At 36.5% G+C, this 24,225-nt stretch overlaps 1 protein-coding gene across 1 annotated transcript in view; it reads right to left on the reverse strand.

The window, feature by feature from the left end:
* Positions 1-8,244: 8,244 nt before the first annotated feature.
* Positions 8,245-24,225, reverse strand: part of ANOS1 (anosmin 1) — a 134,540-nt gene continuing 118,559 nt past the window's right edge. Inside the window, exons 10-14 of the mRNA XM_032100603.1 lie at positions 20,616-20,710; positions 18,252-18,423; positions 16,825-17,045; positions 14,468-14,609; positions 8,245-13,769 (exon numbers count right to left, since the gene is read on the reverse strand). Of these exons, the coding sequence (XP_031956494.1) occupies positions 13,711-13,769; positions 14,468-14,609; positions 16,825-17,045; positions 18,252-18,423; positions 20,616-20,710 (689 nt within the window). The 3' untranslated portion in view covers positions 8,245-13,710. The remainder of the gene's footprint in view (positions 13,770-14,467; positions 14,610-16,824; positions 17,046-18,251; positions 18,424-20,615; positions 20,711-24,225) is intronic.

Below are 24,225 nucleotides of genomic sequence, written 5' to 3' on the forward strand. Positions count from 1 at the left end.
CATTATCTTTGGATCTAATGAAAAACACCAAACAATTTTCTAAGTCTTGTACTCTTGCACTTGTGTTACACCAGTGCAATAATGATGCAGAAAAAACTCAATTTAAAAAAGCTACCATACATATGACAGGTTCTTCTTGAGATCTCCATTTCACACTTTGAAGCAGTTTTACATAAGTACTCTATATTCAGTGAAAGGAACTGCTCTTAAAAGTAATGTGATCCTATTAGCCCTTTCAATTTTAACAGCCGTCCTCTTAAAAACAAGACCCTTTATAAAAGCAATCAGAAGCAATCTTGCATTAGTGGCAGTATTGTTAGAATTATATACACTGCTTCACCTATTTTCTGAGAAGTATAATAGTGTATCCAGAGCTAGGAATTCAAGTTATAAATAGAAAAAAATATATAAGCAACTCATGTTGGAAGTCAGTAATTTTTGATTTAGCAGTAAGGGCTTCTTTGTTTCAAATAGTAATAAATACTGGAAAATTGAAGAGAATCATTGATTTTAATCCTTAAAGAAGGGCTAATTCTGCAGTTACCCTCATCCAGTTTAGAAATATATAAGAGCTATATTTTTTCCATCTCCATATGATATTCATATTAAAAATTTCGGTTTTCAGAATTTGTTTTACATTGCACTCCAGCCCTGTGCATGTTAAATTCAATAGAAAGTTATCTATCATCATTTTCCATAAAATAATTGTTATCACTTCAAATTTGGCAAACTGTACTTTCCATCCTGCCATTTCCCCTTCAAGTCCTTTGGGAATGAGAATAACGAGAATAACTTTGCAGTTTCTTGAAGGAGGCACTAAAACATTGCAGAAAATACATACTAACATTTATGAGAAGAAGAAATGGGACAGTCCTTTCAGGCAGAGTATTAAGCTGGTTTCACTTTTTTTCTAAGGGGACAGGGATTTTCTTGAATACTGAACTGAGAAATGGTGCTCCACTGCCTGGGAATACCAGTTGCAATAGGTAATGGTGACAGGCTTCAGCAGGGAACTGGAATGGTTCTAGGAATGCTCTTCAAGGACACTGCTTGAACAGTGAGACAGATTCTTAAACTTTGAAACATGCAGCACAATGATTGAATGAAGAACAATGTGTCATGGATAGGACACAGAAAGTGCATGTGTAACAATGACACAAAGTGTGTGCAACTGATAGCTTTGCTGCTTTACAGTGAAAACCAAAACTGAATGTAAAATGAAAGTCACTGCTATAAGGTTAAATAAAAGTTAGAGATGATTAATGCAATAAAAGAGCATTTTCATCTTTTTGGAATGACAACACATAGCAACCACTACATGAATATTAGGGAAACAGACTGGCAAATGCAATGACCTTGAAGTATCTGGTGGTACTTCTTGGGGACTTTCTCACTGTCCATTTCACTTGTGCTGCATCTACACAGACATCCACCTCTCCTGAAAACAAGTCTTTCTCTTTCAGGAATGAAGTAGGAGCCTGGTCCTCATATACTTAATGTTGGCTGAGACTTTCTAACATTTAACACTCACATTCCTGAAAACAAAATGAATAGTGCTTAGGACTGAAGTTTATCTCAGAGCCTCTTAAGCCCTGGAAACCACATAGAATCTCTTCAGGCTTGGTTCCCTAGTGCTTTATTTTCTTCACTAATACAAAATACTTTCCAAGTACTTAAGTTTGAATCCATTAGATATTCATCATCCTGCTTCTCCATTAGTCTTCTGCTGGCCTTTTCTGAGCAAACGATACCCTTCAATTATTAATGCTGTGACACATGTCAATCATCCAAGTTTTTAATCAACCAAATATCATTTACAGCAAAATGTTGCCCATGTAATAAAGGCTTTGTGTTCTCCTTGTTAATCCCTACATTATTGAATATATTTGTTAACCAACCCACCATTCTCCTTTTTGTCCCTTCTCTGACCTAATGGCAAATACTTCTTTTTTTGCCAATATTTAGACTTTTTTTTAAGGGCAGAACAGTTCATACCAATCTGGTGGGTTTTGTGAACCTGTCTCAATAAATCAGTAAACTCGTGTGAGAGGTGCAGTTCTTCTTTGTGCCATAGGGTTTATGGAACATTATTCCATGGTCAAGGCAGCTGACATTCTGCTGGCAGCACCATCTGTTCATGGACATATTTATCTCCATGTCACATCTGTCCCTAAGACTTGACCTTTGATCAGCAGAATTAACAAAAAAGCCACCTGAGCTCCTGACCTCTTCACCTCCCCATTCCAGATCCTTACAGTAGCTTTTAATCTGTGTAAACCCATTCCCAGTAGTGTTATTAACACCCACATGGAACATAAGCACGGAGGAGTGTCCACAGCGTTGGAGGAGTCTTGGCAATATATCAGTATCAGCTAGGATTTGGGTTCCTCAGAGTGAACATGCCCCCCACAATGTCAAGTCATGTCAACAGATGGGTCCCATTGCTAGTCTCATCACCACTGCCATTGACAAATCTTATAATCTCATCACAAAAGTGGTGTTACTTGGTGTTCTTCATTCAACCTAATCCTTTAAATTCTTAACTTCATGAGAATTTCACATTCTTCTCTTCCAACCTCTCTCCCTCCATTCCTATCACTCTTGTAAAATTATAACTTTTCTATTTACAGGGAAAAATAGCTCAAAAACATAAATACTGATTGCCAAGAAACCAGAAGGTAAATTAAATTTTTAAAAAATCCCAAACAAAATGAAATCACATTTTTTCTCTTTAGAAAAGTCTAGGACTTTTTAATGCATATATGAGTTCGGTAATTCCAGTGATTACTTTACCAATGACAATTAAAAGTACTGTAGAATAAAAGGATGTAAACTCATCTATCCTTAGGGATAAGAGGTTGAATAGAAGATAAATGTCTTTAGTTATAATCTTTTGCTGTAGCAAAATCTCTGGTTGAATTCCTGAAATACTTCCTGAAATAGACTCTTGTAAAAAGTCCAAGTTTACAGTGAAATGAACCTATACACATGGAGTGCAGTGCCATAGACAACATCATCCTTCAGAAACATTTTAAGGGAAACCTAGTGTAATAGCAAATCAATCTTTTTGTGACATACTGATTAGCTGCTGTGAAGATGCTTCCTTCCTTAATTCTAGCACAAAAAAATTGTTGCGTTGATGTATAAACAAGAAATTGAAAATTTTGAGACTGAGGTATACACAACAGCATATTTCATAATTGGAATTTTAAAAAACATCTTGTAGCTACTAATTGTATTTTGTCTTAAAGGGGTAATGGAGAAGCATCACTGTCCAACTCCGGCAAAATTCAAGATATCCAAAGAAAAAATAGGGGAACAGCAGTCAAAAAAAGAAGAAGAAAGCACCCTAAAGAAACAAGGAACCCATAAAAATGCTATTTAGAAGAGTGGACTTCCCATGGCAGAATTATGGCTCTTAGGGGCAAAGCAGAAGACAGCAGAGAGGAGAGAGGCTCAGACAACAGAAATTGTCAACATCCAGGATGTGTAAAGGAAAAGTCAGGATTGTCTCTCAAAAAGAATTAGAAAAATTACCAAATAAAGGGTAAATGCTTCACAGAACCAAGGATCTGTTTTCAAAGTCAACAATGATAAGCAGATTTGGTTTGTTGGTTTCAAATCTGGCAGTGCTACTATTAAATTTAAAATGGATTTAAGGGCAGAGGTGACTGTGATTTGTAAAGAGACTTTACAAGAGATGATCCTTGGAACCAGATGGAGTGGTTACGGAGAGTGCTCCGTAGCCCTGGGGACATAAGAGTTGCCTTGTTCAGTGCAAAGTCTACCTCAGTGACACAGGGAAGGCGTGTGCCTCCAACAAACTCAGCACTAATAGGATTCCAAACACTGAAACACCTAACTAAATCACAGTCTTTGAGAAGGTGATTAAAAGCAATTGGGAGAAGCCTGGCCTAAATCTGGCAATAATGGCCTAAAAACATGAAACGAGACCTTATTTCATGCTTTTTGCTTATGCATTTTTGCCACTCTTTCGGCTCATCTGGCTAAAGAAAATGGAAGCACCAAAGCAGCAGTCCTTACTGAACTGTCAGTGCAGTGGGCCTTTCAGAGTTGATGTTAGTCATCACTTAGCTAAGCCATATATATATTTCTTAACAGCATTAAAATGTGTTAACAGTAATACATTGTTAATAAACAACTGCAGTATCCCAAAATGTCCAGCCTTACTGAAATGCTGCAGCTAAAGGCTTCCAAACATTGTACAGGTGGGGTTTTTTGATTCCTGTGACACCTTAGACACATATTTCACAGATTGGCACTATGGAATTTTGCAGAAATGTTCTCTCCAAGTTTCTGACTGATTTTGTCACTTCATTCTTTATATATTTCTGTAATTTCCTGATGTCTCGGTAATATGTAAAACAAAAATAAAGTTCTTTCAATCTTTTTTTTTTTTTCACTCTTTACCTCATTAAAATATTTCTTGTTCCCCTTTAATATTTAGTATAGGTTTTTTCCCACAGTGACTTAAGAAATTATCTTTTTGCAAGCTATGGATCTTTTCATTTAAGGGAGAGCTAAGTATTCCATGGGAGTATATACTTATTCCATAAGTATACCATGGGAGAGTTTACTAGGATAGTGATAGCAGCTTGATGGATACCAGAAGCAGCTTTCTTTGTTGTTCTTTACAGAGTGGTGTCCCATGTCAGTGGCACAATTACTGTATTTGTGGGCAGCCTGACTATACCTCAAGCAGCCCGGACACACAGCAAAGAGATGTGCACAGAGACCAAAATTCACACCTGTGTTCCTTTTATTTTAGTCCTAGTTAGTACCCCAGCCATGGTGATACTCTGCACTGAGGTCCCAGAGTTGCAGCTGTGCATCTGCAGATGTCTGGGCTTATGGTAAACAGAGGCATTTCGATGAATCTTCCACAAGCCAAAGCTCAATGGCAGGTCTGCACGGATTCAAACGTGATGGGGTTTGTGCCAGTCTTCTTTGCATCATGTCCACCCTCCCTCTCATTGAGTCTCCTCAGACAGTACACAGGGGGTGAGAGGGGCCTCTGCCCGTGCTGTGGTCACATTCTGCTTCAACAGCAGGGGCATCTCCCTGTGACCAGCATGGCCTCTACAACCTGTTTGCTCCTTTTGTCAAGGCTATGCTCATGCAGTCATTACACCTCTCCCAGCTTGGGTTAGTGAGCACCACTATGCTGATTTCTTCCCTTCTCACCCTGTAGCCTGCAGCAGGACAAGTGGCCTTTCCACAGCATTTTCACTGAAGGCACTCCTTTCTTTCTGCTCTCAGACAGCCACCCCCTGTCTCCCTGACGTTCCCAGGCTTGGGGAGACCTGTGGCACAAGCAGAGGCAGCACACTCTGCCACAGCCACAGCAACTTGACCCACTCACCAGAGCCCTTGGTGGTCTCCTCAGAAGCTCATACTCTGCATAGAGTAATGTGCTACCTGACCAAGGAGTACAAACAATTTTGGTAGCTGCAGTTCCTCAAACCAACAACATAAGGCATATAAAAGAGGCAACACAAATGGGCCATTGCCTTTGTCAGTTGAATACTGAACAATTCATTGCTCAAATACCTAATTCATTCAGTTTTGCAAGTTAAGCAACCAGTGCAAATTCTCTAGAAATATGGCTGATCAAGTTCTCATTTCTCAAGACTTGAGAACTAATGTCTGACAAAATAAAAATATATTGAGAAGCTGCAGGTTTCATTTTCTGTTACCTTTGCATTTCCAGGGGCAATGTACAAAGGGTTTAATCATAAACCTACAGAGAATAAGAGAACATATAAGCTTTTGCTTCAAAAGAATATTTTTCAATTTCTTTGTAATTTGACAGGTCCATAACACAACTGAAGCTGTCCATGTCATGTGTTTTTTTCCCCATACAATATCTTTGATATTTAAGATGTCACTGTTTGCCTTACTGTTGTTTCACATGTAATTAATAAGAGAGGATGCGGAATCCCCATTCTTCATTATCTCTAAAACATGAAAGGACAGGGCTCTGAGCAACCCATCATCTGTGACAGAGATGTTCTAGAGATTTTGAGGTTAGCTGAGATAAGGGAACAAGTCTCCTAGATAAAGTCTGGAGCTAATGAAAACACTGATTATATTGTTTGACTCATAGTTTCCCAACAACTACATATAAAATTTTGAAATAAAAATTGTTACTGGTTACACATATTTTACAAAGTTACTAACAAATGCTACAAAATCACCTACAAAATAAATAAGGGATCACCTTATGATTTTATCAAAATTTTACAGATTAATTGGGATCAGTTTTACTCAGCGTGACATATTTAGTTAACCTGAACATAAATTATTGTCACAATGACATTTATCAATGCAAATATGAGTGATATCTACCAATTTAATATTTAATTTTGTGTGCTCACCACAATTTCTTGTGGCCAGCATGGCCAGGTTTTCTATTCTCCAAAACTATATTGTGTACATAATTAAAATGAGATACAGCTGCAAATATTCTTTATATCAAAAAACAATTATTACTTTGCTGACAAGGAACCTTTTACTGAAATCTGCTCTAAATACATTAATATATATTATCTTAATGGATTTCTTTTCTATTGAAAAGGTATCATAAACCTAAATCTTCACAGCAATAAGCAGTGAAGAGAAACATGCTTTCAGTGTGTCATGTACAACTAAGAATAGTAACTGAGACAAGTCCTTCACAACAAAAGTAATGCACAGAGATCCACTACAATGCAAAACTAAAATCTCCTTCAAGTTCAGGTTAAAAGACAAGAGAAATTAACACAATCTTCAGACAAATGAAGAAATACAGGGTTCATTCACTAGAGTAAATCTACTGTAAAACTCCGGCAATTCAGCCATTCATGAAGCACTTTCACCAATTAAATGCTTTCCTTCACAAGAGGTATTTCCCTCAAAGCACGGGATCTTCTTAGTCTACAGTATGATTCAATAAACACCAAGCAAAAATAATAGTTGTCCCTAACTGCTCTGAGAGAACAATTAGCACTCACCAGATTATTTTTTCCGGTAAATTCCTGTTTTGTGGTTACAGTCTAACAGATCTTGGCTTGCAGAAACGTTCACTGAAAGTCTGAAATATTTCTATTTCAAGCAAGTACTGCAGCACGTCTCAGAAAAGAAATTTAAAATATCAATTTGAATGTTTGCAGATAACTAAAAATACTGGAATTAATACTAGAAATTGTATGTTGGCAAAGAAATGAATACATCAGATGAGCAGATTCTTTTCGTGCAACCTATGCTCTTCTGTCCTGAGTGCTTCCTCTACCTTTCACTTACATAAAATGACAGCATGGAAATTCCAGCTTATCACTCTGAATCTACTAAGAGCTGTGCAGTCTGAACCATTTAAATCAGGCAAAATTTTCTAAATAAAATATAAAAATATGATAAAAATGTTGATGAATCATTACTAACTGGCAAACTCAGAGCTACTTTTAAACATTGAAAATTTTGAACCTATTGCACACATAATGATACTGAACAGCTTCTGCAAAAGACAAGCAAGTTCTATTTGCTGTACAAATATATTTGCGCATAAATATAAAGGGATATTTGTGTGCAGCATATTTGCCTAACTCTCCTGAGAAATGACAGTCCACTGTTTCCAAAGTTGATCTTCCATTGAGAAGAAACAGACCTGCTGAATGCAGCTTATTATTAAGTAACATGAATAAATCACCAGCACAGGTAAGGAACTGGGTACAGATAGCATTCATAAATTCTTTAGTTTCTGTGCCACACAGCACTCTCAGTAAATGCTCGTAGCAACGTGTGTATTAAATATTCATCTGTGCACCTGCCAGCACCTTGAGCAGAAGCAAGGATATGAAGCACAATGCAAAGGGGACACAGCAATTCGCTCCCTGCACCTTGGCTCTGTTTCAAAGCTTACATTCTCCCTGCTCTCCCTGCTGCTTGCTTTACCCTCCCAGGTGCTGCACTGCCACTGAGGGGCTGACAACCACTGTTTTGGCCCAAGGCCTTCCTCAAGGAGGCTGGCATAGAGTCAGACAATGACAATACAACACCTGTAATCAGAAAACAGTATAGAGGGTGGGTTTGGTTGGTTGGTTGGTTTTGTACTGGAACAAGCTTTCATTGTATTAATTTTTTTTAATTAAATGGAATCTTTTGAGTGTATTCTGGTTTTAGGTGCACAAAAGCTAGGTTGTACAGAAGCACAAGCTGCAAAACCCAACCCCAAAATGATGAATACTGTTCAAGATATAGCAAATTTGCTTTATTTCATATGCTTTATTTAATCCAGTCACTGTGTCCCTTAATCCAATGTTGAATAAAGCATTTCTTTGAAGATATGGAAAGTAAAAATGAATGGCTATTCTGAATTACAGTGTATAAAACACTTCAACCATTTATTTTGACAATTTACCCATTCACCTATTCAAGTGATATCATTCTTATCTGGGATTACTGAACCACAACGGCAAATACTATAGAAATAGTCCAACATGCAGAGAAATTTAACAATAGGGGTGTTTTTAAATATTCAACTCATTTATGTAAAAAGAAAACCAAAACCAGAAACATAAGCAGTTATTCTAATGAGATAGAAATACCAGGAAATTTTGGAGGTTTTGATCAAGTTAACAAAAAATAAATGTTTATTAGGTAAGTCAAGAGTTACCCAAAGGTGCATCTCCAAACTAAGGATATAACACCTGAGAATAATAGTGCATCTATGACAATTTGAAACAGTTAAATATTTGTACTAAGACAGATTTTTATATTTGTTAAAAATACAGAATTTAAACCATGAAATACTGCACTTTAAACCAGAAAATACTCCAAATCTGGTGCATACATAGATTCACCATGAGTTTCAGTCATGAAAATCTTGGCTTGCAGGATCAGGCCACTGGCAAAGATCCAGCAACTTAATTAATTTAAATTAGCATAACAAAAGGATGAACAAATCTTCACTGTGAATTATCCAGTTAGAATAGAGAAAGGGCAAGGTTTTATGCCTGACTTTTTACTGCCATTATTGGTTTACAATGTAAACGACTCAAATGATATTTAAATTTATTTTCAGATTATTTTGATGACTATTTAAAAAAACCAAAGTGATGTAGTAAAGAGAGGTTAAAATGGTATGGCTTCATATATAATGAAATTTAGATGAAGCAAAGGTACTTGGTGTGACACTGATTTTTCTTGGATGGCTCTATCTCTTCAACTCAAGAAAAACAAAATTCTAAATTCTGTATGGAGGAGATAATGTAGCAATATTTCAATGTAGGATAGTTTATTACATAAACAGTATGTACAAATTCTAAACATGAAAATAGTGAGTAAAAGAAATCAGACTCTATTTACATTTAAATTTTTTTACAAAATGTTTTTACAAGAAGTGTATTTTTTTCCTCTAAATAACAGGACAAACACATAAGACCAATCCTTTTGTATTACATACATAAATAAATATTGACTTTAAATGACTGTTATAGGAACATAATTTCTACAGCCAATTTGGGTAACAGAGAAGCACTTCTGTTACCTCTACTACAATATAATTAAGTAAAAAGGAAAAATTTTACATATAGAGCTCTGTTAATTACTTCATAAATTGTACCTTGCTAATATATCAGTAGAGGTAATACAGTCGTTACATTTCATGCCCACAACTGAACAATGAGTTTTGGCATGCAAACCCATATATAATCATCAACATCTGCAGGCATCCATTTACATTTTTTTAAATAAAGGGTTCTCTTAATCATTGAAAACTACATGCAACAGCTTATTAGTATCATATTCCTGGTTAAAATGCACAAGTTTGCATAACATTATTTTAGTAATTGATGTTCACAGGTACTGATCAAAAGGGTAGGAACATACTTGGCACATAGTATAAGAAAATGAATTAATAAATAAGTCAATATCACTATGACATTTACATATACACAAACAAAAATAAAAATTTTATGGTGTTGTACACAGAATTTAGAACTGTCTGGTTCCCCCACTTTGCTTTACAAGGCCCTGATTTAAGACAAATCTTTGACATCCATCTTTAAAACAAACTTTGACATCCATGCTTGGCTTGAAGCACCACTAAAGCTGCACAGGTTTACTTCTATCCCACTGACTTCCTTTGTGTCAGCCTTCCTGAATCAGGACCTGCTTATTAGAAACTCTCCCTGACTCCAGCTGGGAGCATGGAGATGAAAGTATTGTGAAATAAATTGACTCAGTATTAAGGTTTCTATACAGCTCTGCTAAAACCAATGGTAAAATTCCCATTCACATTAGCAATGGCTTTGTGTGTGACCATGCCAAATAACAATGTCAATGTCAACATTGCTACACCATGTCCTCAGCTCTTTCTGAAGCCACTAAGTTGAGGATGATCAGTGTTTAAAAAATCAGATTTCTTATTTATTGTCTGCGTGCAATATTCTTAATGAATATTCAAGTTGGTACACATGGATGATACAGCACAAGTTCTGTCTTATTTTCTTCTGCTCTACAAACAACTCAAAAACGGTCAAAAAAAAGATTTAACAAGAACAAACCATTTTTTTCTTAAACAAAAATCACCAATGAACAAAAAAATCTACTTCACAAAGCAGTTAGCAAAAATAGCATAATCTTATAATTCTCCTTTAAGAAATAAAGATAAACAAAATGCATCCTGAATTCAACTGACAAATTCATCAGAATCGTACACTGTAAATAATACATTAGTGTAAAGGTGCAGAATATCTTAAAACATCCCAATATCTCTAATATCATCCCGATATTAACTCTGAATTACACAACATCATTAGAGAAAATAAATCTTTAACTAGTGAATTAAGTAGCAAATTGCAATTCTATTGCTGAATTAAATGTTTAATGTGGCTTAGTCTAGTAAATTAGGACAATACCCTGTATGATTCAGCAAACAAAGCTTTAGAATTAGGCACTAAAAACTTCAAATCGGTACTGCTAAATTTAAAAAAAAATCAGGAAATCACTCACAGCTGGAAATTTAACATCCATGCATAAGCTTTGTTGACTTTGTATTTTTCATTTTTGACTTGAAAGGTGAGTTGATAAGATCATTTGTAGAAGGAAAAAAAATAATTTACATCTTAGTGGACTCTATATAATACACTTGATCAATATATTTCTGCTGTATCAACTTTTGGTTTAGATCAATCTACTTCAGAAGGGAAAACCTCTCAATGTTCTTCCACAGTACCTTGTTACTTGGAACAGACAAATGCTTCAGAGAGAATGGGATCAGCAAACAGTAACCATTTTGATTCATCTCCAAAGGATGAGGGTATGATGACTCAGGGCTCCTAACTTCCTGCTTATCTCCAATGAATTGCATCATTGTGTCAAAGACCAACATCTATGTTCCATGCTTTACAGGGTCACTATGAATGAAATGCAATTTCATTATCATTAATCAAGTCACTGTAGATTTGATCCAGCACAACTAGAACAGACTGTGATTGAAAGGTTTGGACACAATTCATCAGAGAAGACTGAGGTAATCACTTTCCCTGATCCTGCTGATCCAGCAAACACCACAAAGATCACTTCTAGACTCATCTACGCCCTGTGCAATCCAAATATGAAAGCAGTGCTGCACACCACTCCAATGCAAATTGGAGTAAAAACATACACATAAAACATTTCCATCCTGACAAAAATATCTCAGACTTTGGCCTTCTGAAAATAAACCTTTATACTACAGATTTTTTGAAGAAAAGTTCATTTGCTAACTTGCTAACATATCTTGGAAAATAGAGGAAGGAATTAAAAGCACCTTTAATGTATTTTAAGCTATTGTTAAAGGCCCAAACCATGTAGCAATAGAAAATGTCTGGGAAAATTCTTGGTCACTAAGTGAATATCAAAAAACACAACAAGCAAAATAGAAAAAGAATGGAAAAAAGCCCTTTAAAAATGAAGGTAAAAATGTAGAAAAAATTGTAATGAGCAAGTGATCAGAAATTAATGCAGTCCCCTTCTCCCCCTGTGGTATTAATACTGTAAACTTCAGTATAGACAAACTGAATATTTCGTGGACATTCTACTATGATAAATGTAGCTCCGATCCTCAGTTTCAAATAGGTATTTCTTCATATTTGCTTTTTCACAAAACAGTTTGTCACCAAGACAAGGGAAATACATTGACCACTAATGTCTGAGCTCCTCTTACTGAATATCTCAGAAAAATATGAAGCACAGGTGAGTCTGTAGCATCTGCTAGTAGAAAAAGTGGCCACTTTGTCAAGTTGGACTCAAGTTTCAAGGTACATTAGCCTGATGTGATTCAAGGAGCAATGGAAACAGCGCCAAAGAATTCAGGAGCACTTTGAACATCTTGAACATTAAGAGTTGATTATGGGTATTTGTATGGATGTTTATTGGCAGATACTTTCCACCCTCTCAATAATAAATCCAAGCAGTTTCTGTTTACTATTGAGACATGTGTCTCTGTGTGACAAATTATTCTAGACAGTTTATATTGCACTATGAAGGCAATATGAATTCCCTTATGGTTAAAAAGGGCACCCTTTTGTCTAAATTTGAAAAATGAATTCAAATAAACTATAAGCCAATGTTTTCCAGATGCCAGAATATTGTCACATAATTCTTTCTGTAAGCAGAACAGCAAAATAGAGCCAATACATCCATCCTTCTGTTCTAAAGATCCACAGGGAAAAGAAATATGCGCATCAAAATTCAAAGCCAAAAAGTAGCTCTACAGCTACTTGAATAATAAATGTGCCTCAGAATTTCAGTTTCTAAAACTTTAATGTTAACTATTCAGATTTTTAACTAGAAAATTGGTGTTTCTATTCAAGGTAATATTACACCTTGAAATATTATATATAAAAAAATTTTAGGTAAGACTTTAAGAGATAGTCTTCCAGGACCTATCAATTAATTGCATTCATTGCCACCAATTTTAAACAAGACTATTAACTGCCATTTGTTTCTCTACAATGGTATTTCTGCTCTGTATATTCTTTAACTATTAACTATATTAATAGAAGATCTACATGATAGAGCATCAGACTTTAGACCAGATGGGTAATACATATGTATCATCATCCTGCTCCATGGTGACACTGCAGTTATTAAAAACTGGGTATTTTAGGGTTTCTGCTACTGGTATTTATTTTACTTATGTCCTTATTTCAGACATATGGAGATATTCTTTAATAGCAAAATACACTAGGGCTTAAATTGGTGACAGGCAGGGCTTTAAGTAAAATAGGCAATTTAAATCCACTGATGAGAACATGGCCTCTTTCAAAAGTACGGATACATCACAGGACCTTGCAAATAGTAACACTGAATTCAGTAATGGAAAAAGCTGTATACACTGGACCGTTTCAACCTACTTTAAACACAGAATATGAAAACATTATAATGAACACACTTCTAATTTTCTCACAGGTGTTGAGTTGGATGTGATCTTCAGTTTGTTGAATAGTTCTGGTACTGAAATGATAACCTGCAGTATGATTCATCCTGGTCATGGTGCAAATATAATTCTTCATGGCTAAACTACAGAGAAGTAGATACAGATAGTACAGGATGGTAACTTCCATTGGAAAACTGGGTTCACTGCTCCAACAGATGTGCCGTTACCTAGCCCTCATTTGGGAGCTCAGTTTTTTTCCCTTAGTTATTTGTATAATCTTCTGAAACAGTCTAGTATTTCTCCGGGGGTGGCTTGTAGTGATGTGGATGATGTTGCTTCAGATGAGGTCCTAAACAAAGAACAGCAAATTATGCACATATCAAATCCTGGATATGTAAAGCCAACATTTACCTGTACTGAAAAGGCTTTGTGAGACCTTCAACTTTCAATCCTACAGCTTGTAAGTGCTATGCCTGTGCTGACAACTATGTGCATGTTCAGTCCATGCAACTTTAGTGGGCCCACAAAAGGACAAAAAGATTCAAGCAGACAAATTTTGAATGAATTAATTGTATTTTTTACTTGGCTTTGCAACACTGAGCTGTATTTTTCAGAAACACATGAAGCGCTGGAAATGGCCATCAAGAGGTTTGCACTGCTTTAGAAATATGATCAAGCTCTAGCCATGCTTGACCGAGTGAACCCAGAAAAATCTAATCTTGAAAGCTATGTGGTCCTCCAGGCAGCAGCTGGAGGACAAACCAACTCTGAATCCCAAGTGCTATAGGCATAAGCCAAAGAGCTGTGGCTGCAACGAATGGCAAATGTTAGACCACAGAAACTGAGTGAGAGAAAGACTGGATTAGCTTCCATTGTTGCTGACGGACAATTACGGGGGACAAAATGCCAGTATTTTCACACATCTTAAGTTTATGGAATGCAACTGGAATCAGTAAAAATTCTAAGGCTTGAAAAAGCTTTTTACATGTGGAGGATTGAAATTTTGTAACACGTCACCACTGCATGTCAGAACAGTGTAGTGCTTACTGTGGGGTGCAAATGGAGGAAGGTCAGGCGTTCGGAAGGATTTAATTGTAGCTGGCCCTTCCCCACCAGTCGTCAGCACTTGAACTTCCAAGCGGTACAGCATCGATGGCCTCAGGTTGGGCACGGTGAGTACATAATGATCCTAAAAAAAAATAAATCACTTTTAATTCTCAGACCACCCAAAAATAAAACACAGTTGCTCTACTCACACACATCAGGCGTTTAAACAGGTTTTATCACTGTCAGCGCCCACAAATTATTTTCATAGAATTCCGTTAAAAGGATTTAACGTATGCATCACTTTGTTGAGAGAGTTTGTTTTGAATTTTTTGCTTGCCATTTCCTTTGAACAGACACATTTTTAACCATAATAGTATGGTTTAATGTGTACAAGGTCCAAGTTGTTACAGAGTGTTACGGAAAGTGTGCTCATCACTTTAGGGCTGTACTCATCACTAAAAAATGAATAAAAATGTAACTTCCTAACCATTCTTTTTAACAAACATGTTCATTACATACACTTGCTTTTATTTTGGATTTGCATGTGAATTCTACTAATTGATAATTTAAGTAGTGGCTGGCCTGGGGCCACTTCTGCAGCTAGTGAAAAAAAAAGGGTGACCACACTAATTTCAGATTTGTCCCAGTTGCACCATAAGAATTTGTCTTCTGCTCTTAAGGTCATTTATGGCATGTTGGACTCACTTTTCACTGCTCTATACCTTTTGTGGTCACTAAGACATGTGGAAAATAATTTCAAAGTAATTTTATAGAAACTTTCAGATGGGAATACCTCTGGCTAAAGACTGACAGATATTAAGGAATTGGAAGTCATTAATCTAAATCGAAATCAAAACTATAAATCAAAGCATCATCTGCATTAAGCTGTAACAAATCATTCATCTTATTCCAAGCTGAAAAGGCCCAGGAAGGGGACAGTTGGAGCAGTGACGCCAGACAGTGTGGGCACAGGGTGTTCCTGCCACCAGCCAGGCTGGTCTGGCCAGGAATCTGCAGGAGAAGTTATTCTGGTTGGCACTGTACCTGCCCCATGCAGGGAAGCCAAAGAGAGCTGTGGGAATAACTTTGGTTATTCCTGTGGGATAATTTGCTGCTATTGCCAGAGCAGATAGTAAAGGGGAAAGGAGAGAGAGAAAAAGTGGGGGGAAATGTGTTGTTCTCCTGGCAAATTATCACATAATTTGCCTTTAACAGACGTGGCTGAAGCTGTTCCATCTCATATAAAATACTGCATGTGTAGGGGAGAGAGAGGAGTGCAAATATTGCACTTGTTCACTCACTCTGCTCATTCAGGTGCTCCTCCAGCACTCGGGCCCTGTGCATTTCAGCCCTGGTTGTGTAAATACTACATTTTTAGTCAGAGTGAATGGTCCTCAGCATAAAATACCCTAAATTTTCATGGTTTCTGAGAGACGGAAGATACTGTTTCAACTCAAATCAGAGCCTTCTGCAAGTTAACCAGGTGCCATAAACAGACAGATACATACAGTGATAGATAATTAAAGGAATCTCCAGGAATCTACAGTAGTGAACACACAGATAAAAAAACTAAAGCATAACACAATGAAAAGGAGTGTTTTAAATAAAATTTTATATGTATTTCAGATCTAACTGGACCAAAAGCTTACAAAAAAGAATAGAAATTCTAAATAAAATATATGCTGCTCCTGAAAAAAGAAGATGGCAACCAGAGTGAACATCAGTATCTCATGGTCTGTTGACACTGGCAGCAGAGTTTGAATGAAGGTTTCTTCACCTGCCTCTGCCAGAAGAGGAACTGAAATAGCAAAGGCCATCTTAGAGAAAATAAGGGGAAGAATTAAAATTGGTAATTTTCGCACAGTCAATAAACAGTGAAACCTACTTCTCCTTAAAATTATTTGTCCATTGGACTATGGTGTATATTGATAGGGGGGAAAGTGATTTTTTTTTTTTTTTTTCAGAGCAGTAAGTGACTGAAAGGAAGAGAAAATTCTCTTAAATTCCTCAACTTGGACACCAAATAATTAATAAAACCAGAGTATTGGTTAAGTTGAACAGCCTGATCATCAAAAGAAAATAAGAACTATCTTTTGCTACACAGATGATCTTGTCTTCCCGTCAGGCATTTCTCAGACAAAGGTTGCTAATTTGAAAATTGTGCACATTAAAATGTTTGATGCATCATCAAGAATAGTGGCTATGCTTTGTATCTCGAGCAAGGAGGAAAATATTAAGCACTTCCTGCTCCAACTTACCTGCAGAGCCAGAGAGTTTGACATCTACACCACCACTAAACATTACAAATGAGCCGCAGACACACAAACTTAGGCAAAAGAAAGTAACAAACAACTTACTGCTGGCAGTATCTGTGACTGCGAGATGATGCTATTGGGCAAACTGTTCTGCCGGCTCTCTGTGGTCACTTCTGCCCAAGTGACCTGAAACCCTGTCATGGGCTGGTGCAGGTCTGCCTTAGATATCTTCCAGGAAAAATGACCAGTGATGTTACCTTCCTGAACAATGAAAGATGCAGACAGATTCTCGGGTTTGGCCAACACTTTGGGTAGAACTGGCACTATAAATTTGGAAAGCAAAAAAAGACAAGCTGAACTTTTAAAGATAATCTTCAATAATATTCATTTAATTTCACAAATCAAGGTCAGGCAGAGGTCTGTTTCTGGTGTTACACAGGATCCAGTCAGCTTTCTACCACCATGTTTTCAGTGTTAACCAAAGCCTATCTTTGATACATTCCACTGACATTTTGGGCCAAATTCAAACTTCAGATAAAATGCTCTCAGCTCCAGATACAGGAAGGAAAGCTATGGCATGTAAAGACCTAAGTGCCTCATTCATGGGGAGCCATTCTCCTGCTCCTCATATTTCAGAAAACCTGAGCTCTGACTTGGAGTTTTGGGGCCACAAGAAAATGCACAGGGTAGCACAGAACTCTGTAATTCAGGCAAAAAGTAAAATTCATGCTCTAAAACTGTAGTACAAGTTAATAGGGGCACTCTGATTAGGGGGAAGTGATACCTGAGTTGCAATTGCCCAGGAAGGCTGTAATGCTGGGAACTGTCAGGACAGGCATAAAGGAAAGGGCAGCGATGGCCAGCAGAGTTCTGGGTGACTTATGGAGCATGGAGGTACTCTTGGGAACAGGAGGGACTCAGTGTGAGAGGGCTACCCTCCAACAAGAGAGGTATCCACACTTGGCAGTGCAAAGCCATGGCTGACCTGAACCAGGACTAGCTGACCCCAGAGGTCGTCTCAAACCAGTATCTCCATAATTCTGCAACTTCCATAACCCTCTAGCTACACATTGTGACAATGCCTTAAAAGATATGAAGGCCTGTGTTTCTTATTTGAGAGCAGAATTAACCTAAACAAAATCAAACTGAAAAAGCAGCCTGCATCTGCAGCAAAACATTGGAAAGATGGGCCATGCCACTACAATCGTGCTTACAGTTATCATCCATCATTATAATACAATTGGGAAACTGTTCTTCCTTTCAAAAAAACCCCCAACTATGTCATAACAAATGTTATTGTATATATCCAAATATCCACTAAAATTGCACTTAATTGAAAAAAAAGTAATAATATACTAGCCAAAATTGATACTGCTCTGTATTTCTGTTGATTTTCAAGTAAGCTTTAGTCATATTTTTATTTGTTTTGAATCTTTCATTTCCTGCTCTAGAACTGCTTTTAAAGACTCTCTTTTGGTGATTATAAATGCATTTGGAACTATTTGGTAGTTCTCCAGATCATGCCTTACCTCCTTCAGCAGGACAATTAACGTGCTTGTGTTTTTTTTCTTTAAATGCAGAGCAAGGTGGGGTAACAAAGAAAGTACTCTCAGCCTTAAAACGACCTTTAGATTTTGCAGGCAGAACAGTTACTTTGTATTTGCATGAAAATGACAGGTCCTTCAGAATAATGTAGTTTTCCTACAATAAGAAAAACAAAAAGATCACATGCTACAAATAGAGCCCAAGGAAAAAAAGAAAAAAAAATAAGAACAAATTGAAAAATAACTTTGGCAAAAGATGAAAAGTTTTCTCCAAGAGAAAATTTTCCTGGATGCTTAAGACATACCAACGTGGTTTTAACTCGGAGAAAAAAGCAAGTGTTGTCAATGTTATGATTATTTTCAGTAGTAAGATATCTTAGCATTGTATTTGAATATGCCCTTCAGTTCTACACAGTTCCTTCGACATGCTGTATCAAAGCAACTGACTTCTAATATTTAGAACAGTCTCCCTCAATGATGGCAGTGGGGGTAGCAATGTGAGGATATAAATGCTAATCGAATTAAATAAATGTAAGAAAGCTGAGTTAAGGTGCTGTAAATGACAGGCTTCATCTATGTTTAACTTTTTAAAAGCACATTTAAAGGTCAGCATGGCATTATGGATGCATATTTTTCCACTTCAGTACATTAAGTACTTCTCTATTCTTATCAGGAAAAAAAACTCCACAGCTAAATAATACAAAGCACAAGTCTCTGTTTAAGGACAATGAGTGGAGAAGAAAACTTTACACAAAGTGTAAGAGTCCTGCTAAATTCTTACTGTTGTCTGAAGTACTTTTGAAAATTAGTCTGAAAGCTTTAGCACAAATCATATGTGTAAAAAAATGGTTGGTTGGTTGGTTTTTATCTTGGAAAAATCTCTAATAAAACCTTACTGGCTAAGGTCAAAAGTCTTTCACTACCTTTTGGATCTTTAATTCCCTTCAGAATCACTAATTTCCCATGTTCTTCTGCATAACTCCCTCTTTTTTCTAATTGCAAATTAGTCTAACCTTCACTTGGAAGGTCATTTTCGATGGGACATACAGATTGGGCTGAGACTGGACTTTAGTCCCTGCCTTCCACCTGTCAGGAGAGTGGTCCAACAGATTTGGTGTCTCCTTAAAATTGTGACAGGACTATTTTTATTCATCATGACAGGGCCTAAATGTTCAACACTGAAAGTGTAAGGCCTTTGTACTCCTTGACCTACACATATCCAGCACTAAACGTTTTGTACATCGGCCTTCGTCTGTTTGCTTGTAGTTAGCTTCTTCCTCAGAAGAAACACAGAGAAGTACATTGGATGAACTACCAAAAAATGATTGAAAGCAAGTAAATTCATTAATCCCACAATGCATTTGGACAGATGTCCAAACAGTCTTTCCTGACCTCTAGTGGAAATAAACTTCTTAAATGTTAAGTTTCTCCTATCTCCAGTGTTCATATCTTGAAATATTGCAAATGATCATAACATTATGTCAAAATAATTTTTTAAATCCACCTCTAATATTGCTTTGCTGACCCCATGAAGCAGTAAATCTTACAAGCTAACACCATTCTGTGTGACAAATTATGCCTTTTGATTTACTCTTTTACATGCCATTAATTCCCCTGAATTGATGGGGTAGTACAGGTCAGAGTAAGAAGGAAAGGTGAATTGTGATTTTGTCCATTCTCCATAACACACTAAATCAATCATGATGCACCAATCACATTACTCTGTTGTTCAAATAATGTGTTACAGAGACAGATGACACTTGATAGCAAACAAATTAAGTACAACGTACTGCCACTGCAATATATATTTGGGCTGACGTACTTACATGGAGCTTAGCTTCCCATCTGATATCTGTTCAACTTCCAGATTTAATATCTAGTATTTGTCACCTACAGTCTTTCTTTTATTATCTATTATTCTCCTCAGGGTTGTGAAACTCACCTGCATGTCTAAAAGAAAACCTGGTTCATTAATTACTATTATTACTGTTCAGTATTTGCACTGTGCTATAGTCCTACATTATTAATTGCAGATAAAGCTCCATGTCCTATATGCCGTAGAAGTATATAAGTACTTAGTTAAGGAGTTCGTCTGATCTCATTTTCTGCGTAACAACAAAAACAAATAAAAGATTTCAGCCTAGTGTGGATTTAGGAAATCCAAGCAACCCCAAACCAGTCCAGATGCATAATTTTTATTTTTTGCCAAAGAGGAACATAAAAGAGAAAGCATCCTTACTGATCCATGAAACAGGGTAAAACACATATTGTGTTATGTTACAGAACCATCCTTTCTCTTGCTGCCTAGGAACTACTCAGAGTCAAGCAGAAGGCTGAATGGAGACTTACATAAGTCAGCTCTGTTACTTTCCTAAGTCCTTTGGTGTCATTGTGTGCACAGGACTCCAGTAGCCAGCGGACTTGGAATTGATTCATGCTGCTATCTAAATGATATAAAAAGAGAGGAAAAGACATATATTATACATATATTTTCACCATTGCAACTCTTCTGGCTTCTCTGAATAAAAACAGAAGGACTTTTAAGTATTGTAGAGTTGGTAATTCCTCCACCTAAGCAATCTTTACTATAATGGAGAAAATATTATACACCAATGTAATTCAAACCTTGTATCAGCTAATGGATATAAATTTTAAAATAGTGAAATTGCATTTTCAGATATGTCACCATATACTGCTTACATTAAAAAAAAAAAGAATTTAAATTGAGCATCAAAAAAAAAAATCTCAGTGCAGCTACTTCCAATGATCCTGCAAATAATGGGACTGATTTTGTGTCAACTGCCTGACTGTTTATATTGTTAGAGCACTGCAATACTGCTGCCTGGCAGTGCCTGAGAAATCTGTGCCTGCAGATATGTGAAAATGCCTGTAAATCCCTGAGCTTTCTTCTTTCAGGATATGCTATAAAACCTGTTCTGTATCTGTCCAAATAAAATTCTAGTCTTGACTCTTATGAGTAATACTGAAGGCTTAAGTTTACTCCCATTTAAATCAATGACAAAACTTGCTGCAGTACCAACAGTATAAGCTTTCATCTTATTTCCAGCTCTTCTAGCTTTTTGTCTAATAATGCTTAAATAAGGAAGCAAAACAAAGAGCAATAAAGAATTGACAAAAGTAGTAAAACTCATTAGGTAGTGCAAGTAGTTCCTGACATTTTTCTGGATTTCATTCTCTATACAGGGAATGCAAAATTATGTCTGTTATTATTAATTAGCTTGGTATGACACAGCCACTAATGTGCCTGACTGTGGGTTTCAGGATGGAAAACAAATATCTCTGACGCCTTAAGGGCTGATCTGGCATTAGACTGCTGTGAGCAGTTTGGATGAAGAAGAAAAGAATTGTATACTAAAGAGAAAATAACTAGTGCAGGAAACTAGCTGAAATGGCCCCTTGAAATAGATTTTTGCAGTAGCTGATCTTCATAACAACATGCATGCTAATTATTTTTGCAATTTCTTTGGAAACAATATTTCTTGCAAAAAGAAATCTCTAATAAAAGTACATTTCCTGCTTTGTGATTGTTCCCTCTCATTTAAAATAAATAAAGACATGGCTGTGTTTTTCCTTGTCCCTTCAAACTTTCCCACTTGATGTGCCTATTGGATGAAGACAAAAACTACTCACAGTGCATTTGTAAGCAGGTTTCATCTGATTTCATCTCTTCCAGTTCACTCCATTATCGAATCTCACCTGCTAGATGATCCTTAAAGGCTCTTCTGACCCAAACCATTCTATCATTCTATGATTATTTTGAACTATCTTCATGGGTGGAACTGCTCTTTGCAAAGATACAAAATGTGTATTTTCACTTGTAATACTTTTCACTTGCAATCTATAAATAAATCACTCTTCTTTGGCTAAACCTTTATCCAAGCCAATTAAACCTTCTAATTATCCAGCAGTAAGAGACTGGATAAAACACATTCCTAAGGTGGGTTACAAAATACCACTACAGAGGCAACTGGGAAAACACAAATCCCAATCATCAAGACCTTACAACAGCTCAGCATTCAGACATATTGGTGTCGAGGTTTACTAGGCCTCTGTTCAGAAATGTAATTCAAGGTAGAATCATAGAATCATCAAAGGGTTTGGGATGAAGACACTTTAAGGGTCTCTCAGTTCCAACCCCTCTACCATGGGCAAGGGAGACCTTCCACTAGACCAGGCTGCCCAATGCCCCATCCAACCTGGCTTTGTACACTACCAGGGATGGGAAAAAAATATTTATTTGCAGCTACTGCCACATTGGAACCTTCTTTGTATTTTCAGGCAGGTCCACCTCCATTCAGTATGTGAGCCTCTACTCCCAGACAGTTCCTTCCTTCCTTCCTACTTCTTTTCTGCATTAGCAAACCCTTAGTAACACATTTGTAAACACCTGTGGTTTCTGATAACTTCTCTACTTGAAGAAAATAGAAATAGGTTAAAGAAGAATATAGAAAATTAGAAATATGTTTTAAAAAATCTATCAGCTTGTACCATAAATGTAGGGTGAAGGTTTTCAAAAAACATAATTTCTTTATTTTATTTGAGCTAATGAATCTTAAATTGATAGTATTCTGGTATTCTGATAACAACCTATACTGAAAAGAGAGGATTTTTTTTCTTTTCAGTGAGTATGTAATTAAAGGTTATCTGAAAAAGGTTTTTGCATCATATCTACAAGTACATCAACTGTTATAAACTAGAAGGCATCATGACAGCCAGCAAGACTAAAACTTCTTCAATTGTCACCTCCATATTTATGATTGTTGTTATCTAAAAAAATTGAAGATACACTGGTTAAATGCCACGTGTTACAAAAGAGAAATTAAAAATAATTCACAACAACCCCCCACACAATTTGCTCCTTTTAAAAAATCTATCCTGTCAGCGCCTAAAGTCTGACTAATACAATGTAAAACAATACAATAAAGTATAAATACAATAAGGAAGTAGCTCCTACTTGAGACAGAATCTTTTTTTAAAGTAGGAAAAGTTGGGGCATTTTGTGATTAAATAAAGCTAGAAGCCTGAAAAACTGTGTGTGCATGCATGAAGTATGCACATGAAATGACAAGATTGTTTTAGAAATTACCTCTAGTATTTTTAAAAGCAAAAGGAGGCAAAATGCATGAAAGTATCTAAAAAGCCCAATAAGAAATTGAGAAAAATTATGAAAATATGCCTTGTCTTATAAAGTTGCTCATAAAGATCATGGCTCTAGAGTTTTATGAAATATTATACTGCTGAATTGTGTTTACAACACATGCAAAAGAAAAGCTTCTCCCAGCCCTCCTTTCAGCAATGCACACTATCCTAGTGAGATCACTGCCATAAATTTTACTTAGATTGTTGGGTTTAGCAGTCCAATACAAACTGAGGGGTAGGTGCTGGAGGAGCTACTCAAGCTGATCCAGCTGAATGTCAGCCACTGCCACCAGAGCCAAGGGTTCTGGATTAAGCTCAGCTAAGGTTAATACACTGAGCCCACAGCCACACCTGTTTCCAAAAAGTCATTTGAGTAGTTAATATGAACAGAATATTCATTACCTAATGGGACTGATTTTGGACAGCTTTATCAGAAAACTCTGCTATCCCTTCTAAAATAAGTACAAAACACTGTCAAGAAATTGCCAGACTGCTTCAGACTGCTTCCCTGATACTTCAGATGTCACAGCATCAATCCCCTTTTGAATATCTGGAGTTCTCTTGATTCTAAATTTTCAATTAGGAGTCTTTATAAAGCTTTTTAACTTCACTGTTCTCATGGTTAGAATGTCTATCATGTGACACTAGAAACAGTGATGTGTGCACAAGCAGCAAGCATTTGTTATTTCCCAGAACTCAAAATATTTGTATAGAAACACTGAACCTGAAGGACATAATAAGTACTAGCAGTCATTTGAGCAGCTCTAAGCTTGTGAAATTAGTCAACAAAATAGCCACA

Source organism: Corvus moneduloides, chromosome 2 (genome assembly GCF_009650955.1).
Source record: "Corvus moneduloides isolate bCorMon1 chromosome 2, bCorMon1.pri, whole genome shotgun sequence".
Taxonomy (NCBI): domain Eukaryota; kingdom Metazoa; phylum Chordata; class Aves; order Passeriformes; family Corvidae; genus Corvus; species Corvus moneduloides.